This window comes from Gymnoscopelus microlampas (genome assembly GCF_963454915.1).
Source record: "Gymnoscopelus microlampas genome assembly, chromosome: 18".
Lineage (NCBI taxonomy): Eukaryota > Metazoa > Chordata > Actinopteri > Myctophiformes > Myctophidae > Gymnoscopelus > Gymnoscopelus microlampas.
Window position 1 is genome coordinate 46,210,312 of NC_139955.1, and position 12,450 is coordinate 46,222,761.

The 12,450-nt window shown below is 41.1% G+C and overlaps 1 protein-coding gene across 1 annotated transcript; it reads left to right on the plus strand.

Moving 5' to 3' along the window:
- Positions 1–217: 217 nt before the first annotated feature.
- Positions 218–10,640, plus strand: LOC311065288 (uncharacterized protein). Its single transcript, XM_084085545.1, has 7 exons — positions 218–539; positions 1,993–2,156; positions 3,110–3,315; positions 5,674–5,706; positions 6,969–7,041; positions 7,976–8,131; positions 8,863–10,640. The coding sequence occupies exons 1-7, from the start codon at positions 319–321 to the stop codon at positions 9,876–9,878; spliced, it is 1,869 nt and encodes a 622-aa protein (XP_083941671.1). The 5' UTR covers positions 218–318; the 3' UTR covers positions 9,879–10,640.
- The last annotated feature ends 1,810 nt before the right edge of the window (positions 10,641–12,450 follow it).

Below are 12,450 nucleotides of genomic sequence, written 5' to 3' on the forward strand. Positions count from 1 at the left end.
TTCCAAATAATCCACATTTTATTTTAAGATTATTCATTTTTTCTAAATAGCAGATCTACAAGCTCAGAGATGCAATGCGTTGTGAGCTTGGTAGATAGATAAAGTGTTTTCATAGACTTGGTTGCTTATTTCTGTCACACAATCTGGCAACACTGCTCTGCTACGTCACACACAAGCGCCGGAAGTGAAGTGAAGTGAAGTGAAGTGAAGTTGTAAACAAAGCCAGCCTGGTGGACTCGGCGCGTAAAAGAAGACTTTAGAGAAGAACGGTTGATTATTAACGATTATTATTATTATAAAGAACGGAGACACAGAGAAATGGCTTTAATCAACGACTATTGTCGTTTCTGCAACGACCGCTTGAGGAACGACGTTGGTAAAATCACTCACTCCAAGTTAGTCTTTGAGAAAACGAGTAAAACGGAGTCAAACGGGGAGAAAAACATCTTCGAGAGACTCCGCGCCCTGGGCCTGACTCTGACCAACCGCCTGGACAGATCCTTCCGCTCCTGTGTTAAATGTGACAGCCTGATCAAGAGGTAGGTTCAATCTGTGTTAAATGTGACAGCCTGATCAAGAGGTAGGTTCAATCTGTGTTAAACGTGACAGCCTGATCAAGAGGTAGGTTCAATCTGTGTTAAATGTGACAGCCTGATCAAGAGGTAGGTTCAATCTGTGTTAAATGTGACAGCCTGATCAAGAGGTAGGTTCATTCTGTGTTAAATGTGACAGCCTGATCAAGAGGTAGGTTCATTCTGTGTTAAATGTGACAGCCTGATCAAGAGGTAGGTTCATTCTGTGTTAAATGTGACAGCCTGATCAAGAGGTAGGTTCAATCTGTGTTAAATGTGACAGCCTGATCAAGAGGTAGGTTCATTCTGTGTTAAATGTGACAGTCTGATCAAGAGGTAGGTTCAATCTGTGTTAAATGTGACAGCCTGGTCAAGAGGTAGGTTCATTCTGTGTTAAACGTGACAGCCTGATCAAGAGGTAGGTTCTTTCTGCTTCAGGACAGAGTACAGCAACTTGCATTGGGCCTGGTCGTCTACAAGATACACCACAACATTGGGATACCCATGTACAGTGGTGGGAAAAAGTACTCAGATATTTTACTTAAGTAAAAGTATCAGAATTCAAAATTTACTTGATTAAAAGCACAACAGTATTGGCAATGTACTTAAAATATCAAAAGTAAAAGCACAACAATGTTTGAAAATAGCAGATCTACAAGCTCACAACGCGTCGCACCGCGACGCGTTGTGAGCTTGTAGATCGGCTATTTTCAAATAGCCTATGTATAAAATAGGGCTAAAGTGGTTAATGTATGTTTTATAGTATCATATCACAACACCAGAGGTAACTCCACTGATCATGTCCAACCCTGTAAACTGATTGTATGACAGTCTGTATTGTAGTGTGTATATCTGTCTGTCTCTTATATGTCATCAGGATTTGTGTGCATGGGGATCTCATCTTAAACAAGCTCAGTGCTTAATGAGTCTCCCAGTTTAGTAGACCTTGTATTGTGAATTTGTACTTCCATGTACTGTTATTCTCATGTCTTACTAAATAAAGTACATCAATCAATACCCAGATTTGGCACAAATAAGGGAATGAACTCGTTCTCATGCTTTGCAACAAAAATGTGGAATGCCCTACCTAAAGGAGTGTAAAACCCTACTCACTTTCAAAAGTGCCCTAAAAAAACACCTTCAGGAGGCTGCAATTCCAAACTGGCCCCTGTCAAAGTCTTAACCTACCCCCCACATATTTCTTGTTTTTCATACCAGTAACCTGTAAGCTGATTGTATGACGTTCTGCGTAGTAGTGTATATCTGTCTGTCTCTGAAATGTCATCATGATTTGAGTGCGTTAGGATCTCATTTTAAATAAGCCACTGTGCTTTTATGAGCGATCCAGCTTAGAGGACCTTGTACTTCCATGTACTGTTTCCATGTCTTTTCTAAATAAAGTATTCAATCAATCAATCAGGTTAGAGAGCGCTCTGCCGGCCTTCAGGAGATGGGAAGAGGACGAGAAGAGGTCCGGTTACACCGGTCCGGTTACACCGGCTGCTGCTGCATCCCAGCCCGCAGCGTCAGTTTCGGCCGCCTCGGGATCATCGCCATCATCATCATCATCATCGTCTAGCCATGGTTTGAATCTTTTGTTCTTTATTCCCAGGGGTCTTCACAGTGGGTGGAAAGTAACTGATTGCATGCACTCAAGTACTGTATTTAAGTTTTTTCATTAGTTAGATATTTTCATTAGGGAAAATTGTAGGTGCATGGTTACAGAGGTGCATAGGTACATTTGTATCCCCCTTTTTTTGTTGCTTTTTTTCCCCTTTATCTCTGTGCACATATAATGGTGATAAACAAAACATTTGCATGGTATGAGGGTTTTAAACTTACTATGTTAAGCACAGTAAAACAGAACAAAATGAGTAAGTGTAACAATTAAAAAAAGAAATAATAATAATAATAATTATAGTATTATAATAAAATAAACTAAGTACAATTTTGAGGTATTTTTTTTAACTTTACTTGAGTATTTCCAAATTCCAATACTTTTACTCCATTAAATCACAGAGACACATATTGTACTTTTTACCCCACTACAATTATTTGAAAACTTTAGTTTAGGGTGACCATATACTAAATTCCCAAAAAGAGGACACTTCACGCATGCATGCATGCATGCATGCGCGAAGTTCTTTTTGGGCCAGACAGTTGGGCTTGTTTCTAAAGTGTAGTTGTTTATTTGAGCTTCTTTCCTAAATGTTGTTTAAACCAGTGATTCTCAAACATTTTCATGTCAAGGACCCCCACATTAATATGTATTTGTCTGCAGACCCCCCCATCTGAACATATTTTATGCCAGGGACGGGACCCCTATACAAGATGTGTGTTGTTAAAATATTTTAAAAATGTTTAAATATTTTTACCCTTTCCCTGGATTTGTTTGAAAATAGCAGATCTACACGTGCTTGTAGATCGGCTATTTTCAAATATCCAATGCATACAGGTTTAAAGTGCTCATGTGGCCTATATATAGTCGCTTCTTTGGGGCTTGTTTTCATAGACCTGGTTGCTTATTTCTCTCGCAGAATCTGCCAACACCGGTTCGAATCCAGCAGCGTCGGCGGCTACCTCGGCATCGCCACCGTCTAGCCATGGTTCATCGTCTGAATGTTCGGCTAAAAAGGCCCGAGTGATGCCATCCAAAACGCAGAGGACTTTAAAAAGAATATGTCCAAAGCCGCCAAGTCCTGCTTCTACCACATCAACCTCCACACGGCCCAGTATCACTGAGGTAAGATTGTTTTAACCCGTGAACCCTTTAAGACCGGGAAACGCATCTGTGTCATTTTAGATTTTTTTTGGCCTATTCAAAAATAGCAGATAATACAAGCTCTCACAGCGTGGCACTTTTTGAAAAATCGTGAAAATGTGTGCAAATCTTATATTTTTTAAAGCAAACATTTTTTAACTCAAATCACATTGTCATGATTTTTAAAAAAAATAGTAGATCTACAAGCTCGTAGTATGAGCTTGTGTATCTGCTATTTTTGAATAGCCAAAGTGTAAAATAATGCTTTTTAGTTCAAATAAAAAAATGACACAGATGCATTCCAGGTCTTAATGGGTTAAAGTGGCATTAAACAATGAAGCTCCTATACTTCATAATCAATAATGTACTCGGGTGCCCTATAGAGAGTGATTATTAGCATGTGTAGGCTGATGGGTACTTCAAAATTCACATTTAAGCTTGTGATTCAGGGGTAGGCAACCTTAGGCACAATAGACCATATTCACACGGCGGCCATAATGCCATAGAGACACACGGGCGGAAACCGAAGGCCCACAAATTCACGCCCACTTTTGAGATAGCGCCGCTACTCGGGGTCCGTTAGAACGATGAACTGCAGCTCTCAATGCATTCCTTATGAGAGGATATGAGAGTTAGCCTACTTTTAAAACATTCCTACATTAACTGGAGACGATATTGATTTAAATAGAAATATGTTTCCAAATGTATGGAGTGTCTTTGTCAACATATCTTCTTGTTTTCTTAATAGTTGATGTGTTTCACATTTAATTTGCCACTTTAACGAGTTACCCATAATGTTAACACAGCAGAGGGTAGACGGCAGACAGACAAGTTGTGGCATTTCAGTGACATCACTGCCTTTACGAGCGCGGAGCGCGCCGAGCGCTGACCAGTGGTGTACCCACTGTAGAGACAGGACAGGCGGTTGCCTGCCCAACTAAGATCTCGCCTCCCCTAAAAAAAATAAAAAAAAATAACCCGAACATGAGTCATTGCGTGCTTAATGTCCTCAAAGTCACTGAACTGAGCAGATTGGACCTTCTGTTCCAGAGATAATGACCAAAACATATTGAAAACGGACACTTTCGCCAGTTTTCTGGGTATTGAAAACCTCAAGGGATGCGTCTGTGACGTATATACCATGCGACCACTTAAACTCTAAATCTCCGATGCTAGCGGTTTTGACATACTGATGTAGTATATTATAGTATATTGTGGGTAGTATATCGAGATGACAGATATGGGACATTAAAAAGGATAAATTAAACAAATGGGACAGTTTATTAGAACACAAAAAAAATTGCTACAGTTTCAGTAGTTAACCAGTGAAATGACGGTATTTTACAATGCCTCTCATAGAGATTGAATTGAGAGCTGCAGTTCATCGTTCTAACGGACCCCGAGTGTCAAAAGTGGGCGTGAATTTGTAGGCCTTCCGCTTCCGGCCGTGTGTGTCTATAAAGTCAATGAAATGCCACCCCAGTTGCCACCCCAGTTGCCACAGCAACGCAATGTTAAATTCCAAATTTAACATTGCCGGCGTGTGAATGTGGACTATAGGCACGGGTGCCAACATTGGCACAGGGGAGGATAATCACTGGCACACTGGAGAGAGAGGATTTTTGGTTTAAAATAAAAAAATATATATATAAAAGAAAATTAATGTAGTCAATTAAATGAAGTCCCCTCACATCTGTATGCAAATGACATGCTGCACATGATTCTACATTCATTCAAACTCTCAACTCTGACAGGGGAGGGAGTCTGGTAGATAGGTGGGCTATTATTACTATGTCCTGAAAATATTTCAAAAGAAGAAGAAATGTGTATGGACAATCAAAATCTGTTGGAAATATTTAATTTCGATGTTGGTCATCAAATTATTGGCTTAGGAATGCGACAAAAATAAAACAAATATCCATTAATTCAAGTCTCCATGGGGCGACTAATCAATAGGAAAAAAAATGTATCCCTTTAATCGCATCTATCTATTCAGCCCAGTAACTGTATTTTTGACCTTTTGTTTTCAGTAGTCTAAAGGCTGTAGAGTATAATACATGTATTGCTCTAAATGTCACATGTACTGTACATTGAACATGATGCTGAAACTAGCCCACTTTAAATTTGTCAGAGGACAGAAAATAAATACGGTAGTAGTGCACTGTTTTTCTTGACAATAATTTGGCGATAAGCGCCCTCTTGTGGACATAAACGATGCTGACCTGTTTTTAAAACACATGCAGTCATTTTCTATGGCGGATAAATAATAATAATAATAATGTGGCAAGCTGTAATGACATTTCATGTCAAATCTTGTTTTTGTTTTTTTTGCACTGGCAGATTCGTCTGGTTTCCGGGCTAGGTTTCACTGAGGTGAGTAGCCTATCTAAAAAGATGTTGTAGCCCAATGCTAATTATGTTTTTTTATTAGTTTATATCAGGGGTCTTCAACAGGGGGTCCGGGACCCCTAGGGGGTCCTCAGAGTTGCTCTCTTTGTGATAGGATCATTGTTTTTCTCCATTAACCACTTGAACCCTAGCATCCCTATTGTAAGGACAGATTTAGCCGAAAATAGCCGATCTACAAGCTCTGAGCTTGTAGATTGGCTATTTTCGGCAAAGAGGGGAAGAAAGAGCAGACTAAGTACAGCGTGAAAGTTTACTAAGTATTGACGGTTTAACGGTTTAAATGTCTAAAAATACACATTAACATGAATACAACATCTATGAGAAGCTTTAATCTGCAACACAAGTTTATGTAATATATGGGGGTCCCTGCTTCATCTCTCTCTCAGTTAGGGGGTCCTTGGCCTGAAAAGGTTGAAGACCCCTGGTTTATATATTCACGGTGTAGGCTAAATTATGCGTCTGCTTTTGCACATTGTTGACAATGCTGCTAATAAGATATCTGTCTTTAAGAGCTTTATCATAAATACTGCTCTACATATCTTCATTTCATATCTCATCCAGTATTATTACATTTATTTTTAATGTACCATTATCTTGTGTTATATTGTTATGTTACTGTTCTGCGGAACAGGGTCCCAAGAACATTTCACTACTTGCACTTGTATACTATAAGTAAGCTTAGTAGTATAATGACTAAATTTAAGATATATTGACAATTTCGTCAACAAACTATTGTGGAGAAGAGATCCAGTAGAACTGAAAGACAAGTCATTCTATGTTTGGTTGTGCTCGGGAGTTGCGCTCTGAAAATAGCAGATCTACAAGCTCACACAGTGTCGTGCTGTGACGCGCCGTGAGCTTGTAGATCTGCTATTTTCAGCATGCAACCAAGTGTAAAATCCAATGCAAGCCATTAAGACGCCATCAAGGCACCGCCAAAATACATTTTAGTCGACTAAATCAACTGTAGATTTAGTCGACTATAATCTTATGATATTAAGACAGCTAAAACTAGACAAAAACTAAAATGTTTCAAAATATGACTAAAACTAAATGGAATTTTATTCAAAAGACTATGACTAAAACTAAATCAAAATTTGCTGTCAAAATCAACACTGCACTGTAGCCCCAGTGTTGTCAGCACACTGGCTTTTAGGATAAGGGTCTGTGTTGTAGCAAATCATAATGACAATAATTGTGATGTTTTGATTTCACGTTGCGTGCAGCCCCAGGAACCAGCCTCTGTTGAACCGATGCAAGCCACCGGGTTGGAACCAGACACCAAGTCGCACAGTCTTGGTATGTGCTTGGTTTTATTGTTTAATGTATCTTTATTCTTTTAATGCTTTCCATATTTTACCCACTTTCTTGCTAATCCCACACTTACTGCCTACTTTAGCTTTAGCTGTTAGCGTTATGTCTGCACACCGGCTCATCCGTGAAGCAGCGTTCCTAGCCATAATATTGTTCTAATGTGCTGCAATCATTGTGTTATGCAGGGGTGCACATAACTGGTGCGCAGGTGCGCATTCGCACCCAAAATAAATAATGCGCGGCACATCAGACGACGCGAGGCGCTTTTGCGTACCAACAGCTGGGACAGGAATTTCCAGGCTTTTATTTTTTAGCAAAAATAAAACATAAAAGCCTGGAGATCGAGGCTAGGAATTTACTTCCTGAAGCCACACTCACACAATCACGCTAAAGCACGTGTCGGCCCCATGTACAGCCATTAGGCGCAGGGGTAAGGGAAACAATCACACAATCACGTGCAGCATGCGTATGCTGCACGTGATTGTGTGATTGTTGCCTCGCATCGCCTCGCATCGTCTCGCATCGTCTCGCATCGCCTCGCTGCGTGCACACAGCCAGCAGCGGCTGTTAGAGGCACTCGTCACCGATGATGAACGCACCGTAATGGTGCAAAATATCCCAGTGGGCACCGTGCTGAACCCCAACCGGACGGGACCATTAATTTGGTGCGCACCAAGTCACATCTCCAGGTGCTCATCTGAGTACTAGACCTAAAAAGTTATGTGCACCCCTGGTGTTATGCCTAGTGTTGTTTGCATTCAATTGCTTATGCTTAGGTGAAGGTTCTGAGATTGATTCAGACGTGTCTTTCTGTCTGTATGTGTATCTTCTATCTTGTAGCCTTGCGACATAACTCCACTAGTACCTTTATAAACTCCAAAGTAATTATTGAAGTCTTTATTCTATTCCTTATTTCCAGACCAGTCTGTTGAGTCCAGCCTGCAGGTGAAGATGAGTTCTCAGTCTGTGGAGTCCAGTCTGCAGGTGAAGATGAGTTCTCCAGTGCCTGCCAGGACCATTTCTATTAATCAGGAACTTTTTGAAATTGTTGAAATTGAAGACCACCTGGATCTCAGTAAGTTTCATGCTTTCTTTCCTTTTTGTCTCATCATCTTATCAACCTTTCAGTAATATATCATAATCATATATATGATATACTTATCTAGCTATCATTAGAAAGATATCACTCACAATCCTGTTTAACGTTGTTTTATTGTGCTTTTTTGCATCTCATTGCCACTTTCTAAAGCATCTTTTGTGTAAACCGGGGACCCCCTAGTGCCTTCTAAACCAGTAGTTTGTTAACCTGGCAACACTGGCAGGATCTTGCAGGCCAGTGCTGCCAGCTCTAAGGCATTAGCACAACAATGTGCACATCGGCCGACAGTTTGTGCTGAACTAAATGCCAACTTTTGCCAACAGACTGCCAGTCTGTTGTGTTCTGAAGTAGTCTGTTTGGTGGAGAGTCACCTTATAATACACTACAACCAGGACCCTGGTTATGTGTGATTGTGGCGTCAACAGCTGCCTCGTTGACGGGCCTTTAGTGTTCGTTGTTGTCTGGGGGATATAACTGTCTCTGAGCCTTCAGTGAGGCTGTGAAACCGTTTGTGAGACAGTAGGAGTTGAAATAGCCGTGGCTGGCCATTGGGGATGACATTGAGTTCAATTTGCAGTTTAGAAATGGAGCATTTGTTTACAGTGGTAAGTTCTCCTGACGACCACATGTACAAAAGAGTAAAACACTGCATGGAAAAAATGCAATGTTCAAACATTTAATGGTTTTCTATCACTTTTTTTGCCTAGATGTCCCGCACCGTCCCGTGTCTAAAGAGGACGTTGCACCTGAATTGCAGGAGAGAAGCCCCAGTCCGGTACAGGAGGAACCAGAACCTCCACAGAACAAAGAGGAACGGCAGGAGAGAAGCCCCAGTCTGGTCCAGGAGGAGGAACCAGAATCTCCACAGAACAAAGGGGAACGGCAGGAGAGAAGACCCAGTCCGGTCCAGGAGGAACCAAAGCCTCCACAGAACAAAGGAGAACGGGGAAAGCTACTCCAGGGACCAGATGGGACAATGGTGACATTACTCGCAGACAAGAGAGAAGATGCCGACGAGAAGAAAAGCTTCACTTGTACAGTTTGTGACAGAGTGTTTAATGCAAGGGGAAATCTGAGGAAGCACGCGATCATTCACACAGGGAAATACCCCTTTACTTGTACAGTTTGTGGCAAAGGCTGTGTAGACAGGAGTGGACTAAAAACACACGTGATGACTCATACAGGGGAAAAGCCCTTCACTTGTACGGTGTGTGGCAAAGGCTGCATAGCTAGGAATAGACTGACGACGCACATGATGACTCATACGGGCGTGAAGCCCTTCACCTTTATCTGTGAGATTTGTGGGAAAGGTTTTTTTACAAAGGGATTCCTGGACAGACACACGAGGGCTCACACAGGGGAGAAGCCCTTTACCTGTAAAGTCTGCGGCAGAGGGTTTCAGGTGAGCGGCGCGCTCAAAACGCACGCGAGGATCCACACGGGCGAGAAGCCCTTTCAGTGCGCCGTGTGCGATAAGAGGTTCCCCAAAAAACTCAACCTGAAGCTGCACATGATGATCCACACGGGGGACTACACCTTCCACTGCACCGTGTGCAACCAGGGCTGTTGTCAGTGGAGCGACCTGAAGAAGCACATGATGATTCACACGGGGGAGAAGTCCCTGCCCTGTGCGGTGTGCAAAAAAAGATTCAGTAAACAATCTTATCTGAAGAGGCACATGATCATTCATACCGGTGGGGTTGAGCTTTTAGGGGAAGGCTGATGATGATGCACACCCCAAAGGGGTAGTCCATGAGCCAGAGCCCCAAAATTGAGCAATGATTATCGAAAGAGTGGGCAAAACCAAACCTATATTAAATTGTTCATAGGGTCAATACGAGTAAATAAATATATGATAACCTTTCCACAGGAGTAGCTTTTTCATGGTTATCACACATTTTGTTTAAAAAAGAGTTATCATAATGAAACTTCCTGAGTTGATTACTTACATGAAGACAATGATTTATCGTATTACAAGTTTTCTGAAATCGTATATTTAAATATGCAAATTAGGCATTAGGAAAATATGCCCAAATTTGCATACCTTTCCTGAATCAACATTGGAACATTGGACAAAGCCAGAGTCAACATACTTATTTCATTTTGTTAAGATGTTGGAGTCAAAGGTTTTTAACGATGGAATATTCAATATCTGGCTCAATTTTGTGGCTCAAGCTCATGGACTAAATGCCTAATTTGCATATTTAAATATACAATTTCAGAAAACTTGTAATACGATAAATCATTGTCTTCATGTAAGTAATCAACTCAGGAAGTTTCATTATGATAACTCTTTTTTAAATGTTGTCATTTTTTCACCTGTCATGTACGTATGGGGAAAATAACAAAATGTGTGATAACCATGAAAAAGCTGCTCCTGTGGAGAGGTTATCATATATTTATTTACTCGTATTGACCCTATGAACAATTTAATATAGGTTTGGTTTTGCCCACTCTTTCGATAATGAAATCTTGTCTGGCTCATGGACTAGGGGGGTTGGTGAAGGGTGTGTTAGGGCTCGGTATCGCATAACCCTGGTCCAGAACATTAGTGAGTTCTCTCTAACGCTCCTACCAGGCGCTGGGCTCTGCGCTTGTACAAGGAAAAGGGAAAAATCTGGTCAATACAAACATTCCATTGACCAGATCTGTAGAGGGCACTGTGGAGCAACCAAAAACAAGTTTTCCTTCCGGTGAAATATTTTCTTTTCTGGCAAAAAAAGTGTATTTTACAGAGAAGGTGGGGTGCTGAGAGGCTTCCCACCTCCGAGAACAGACTTTTAACAACACAAAACAGCCTTTGTTTTAGGTGTGTAGCGAAATGGTTTTGTTTATTTTCCACTACTGTTGGAGCCCTCGCAGGGCAGTGGAATTCCTTGTACAAGCGCAGAGCCCAGCGCCTGGCAGGGGTCAGGAGCCAGGGGTCTTCAACGTTTTCAGGCCAAGGACCCCCTAGCTGAGAGAGAGATGAAGCAGGGACCCCCTCTATATTGTATAAAATGATGTTTCAGATAAACGTTTGCTGCTTTTTCCCCTCTACACCTATAACTCTTTGCCAAAAATAGCAGATCTACAAGCTCACAACGCCTCGCGCTGCGAGGCGTTGTGAGCTTGTAGATCTGCTATTTTTGGCTAAAGTTCTCATCAGAAAAGGGATGCTAGAGTCCAAGTGGTTAATGTAAAAATATATATATATATATCACAAAGATTTGGCGGACCCCCTGTAGTAACTCTGAAGACCCCCTAGGGGTCCCGGACCCCCTGTTGAAGACCCCTGCGTTAGAGAGAACTCACTAACGCTCTGGACCAGGGCTAGGTATCGCTCACAACCTCACGATCGATACGTACCACGATACAGAGGCCACGATGCGTATCGCGTTACGTGTTGATTTTGAACAATAACCGCGTGTCCTACTAAATTTACTTTTGCAGAGTCCTAGACCACCGATTGCTGATGTTTTGACCAATACATTGCCAGAAAAAGTTGCCAAATCCATTTGAAAAACCTTTTTGATAACATTTAAACAACAAGCAAGGAAATAAATACAAAGAAAAATGGATATGCATGGAATGCAAAAGATTGAATCATGTATATCGTCACTGTTGGGCAGAAACTGATGCTGATGTTTTGTTTTTTTAACCCTTTAAGACCGGGGACGCATCTTTGTCATTTTAAGATTTATTTGGCTATTAAAAAATAGCAGATATACAAGCTCATTAGCGCGGCACCGAGTGCCGCGCTATGAGCTTGTAGATCTGCTATTTTTGAAAAATTGTGAAAAAATATTTTTTTGAATTTTTTTCCAAAAACTGTTAGGATTTAGATTTTTTAAAGAATCTCCTCAGGTCTTAATGGGTTAAAGCTGTGTCACACACAGCATTTCTTGCCGTATCGATATAGTAGCCTCTGTATCCATACGATTATCGGTAAGGAATATGATACGATTATTGCCGTATGGATTCATTGAACCCACCCCTAGGGTGCGTAAGGACAAAAGGTTGCAAGTGTTCCAAAAAAGGGTGGATCTCTGATGATCAAATCATAGAAAAAGGTCCTGCACACTGTCTGGAACTTGCAAAAAATGCTCTTTATATTAACCCATTAAGACCGGGAACGCATCTGTGTCATTTTATTCAAAAATAGCAGAGGTGTCTGCTCAGTAACGTTAAGGTGCATGTGTTCATAACATCTGTACTTCACAACATATGTCTTAATAAAACACAGGGACTATTATTGTCCTATTTTGTAAATTCTTTCTTCATCAGCATAATTACTACTTGTTTGTATACATCCT

What these genes read in the sequence shown, in the direction of transcription:
- LOC311065288 (XM_084085545.1), top strand. Translation starts at nt 319, where the DNA reads ATGGCTTTAATCAACGACTATTGTCGTTTCTGCAACGACCGCTTGAGG. An exon ending in CACGGCCCAGTATCACTGAG is followed by an intron (nt 3,316 to 5,673) that starts GTAAGATTGTTT and finishes TTGCACTGGCAG; the next exon opens with ATTCGTCTGGTTTCCGGGCT. An exon ending in CCGGGCTAGGTTTCACTGAG is followed by an intron (nt 5,707 to 6,968) that starts GTGAGTAGCCTA and finishes CGTTGCGTGCAG; the next exon opens with CCCCAGGAACCAGCCTCTGT.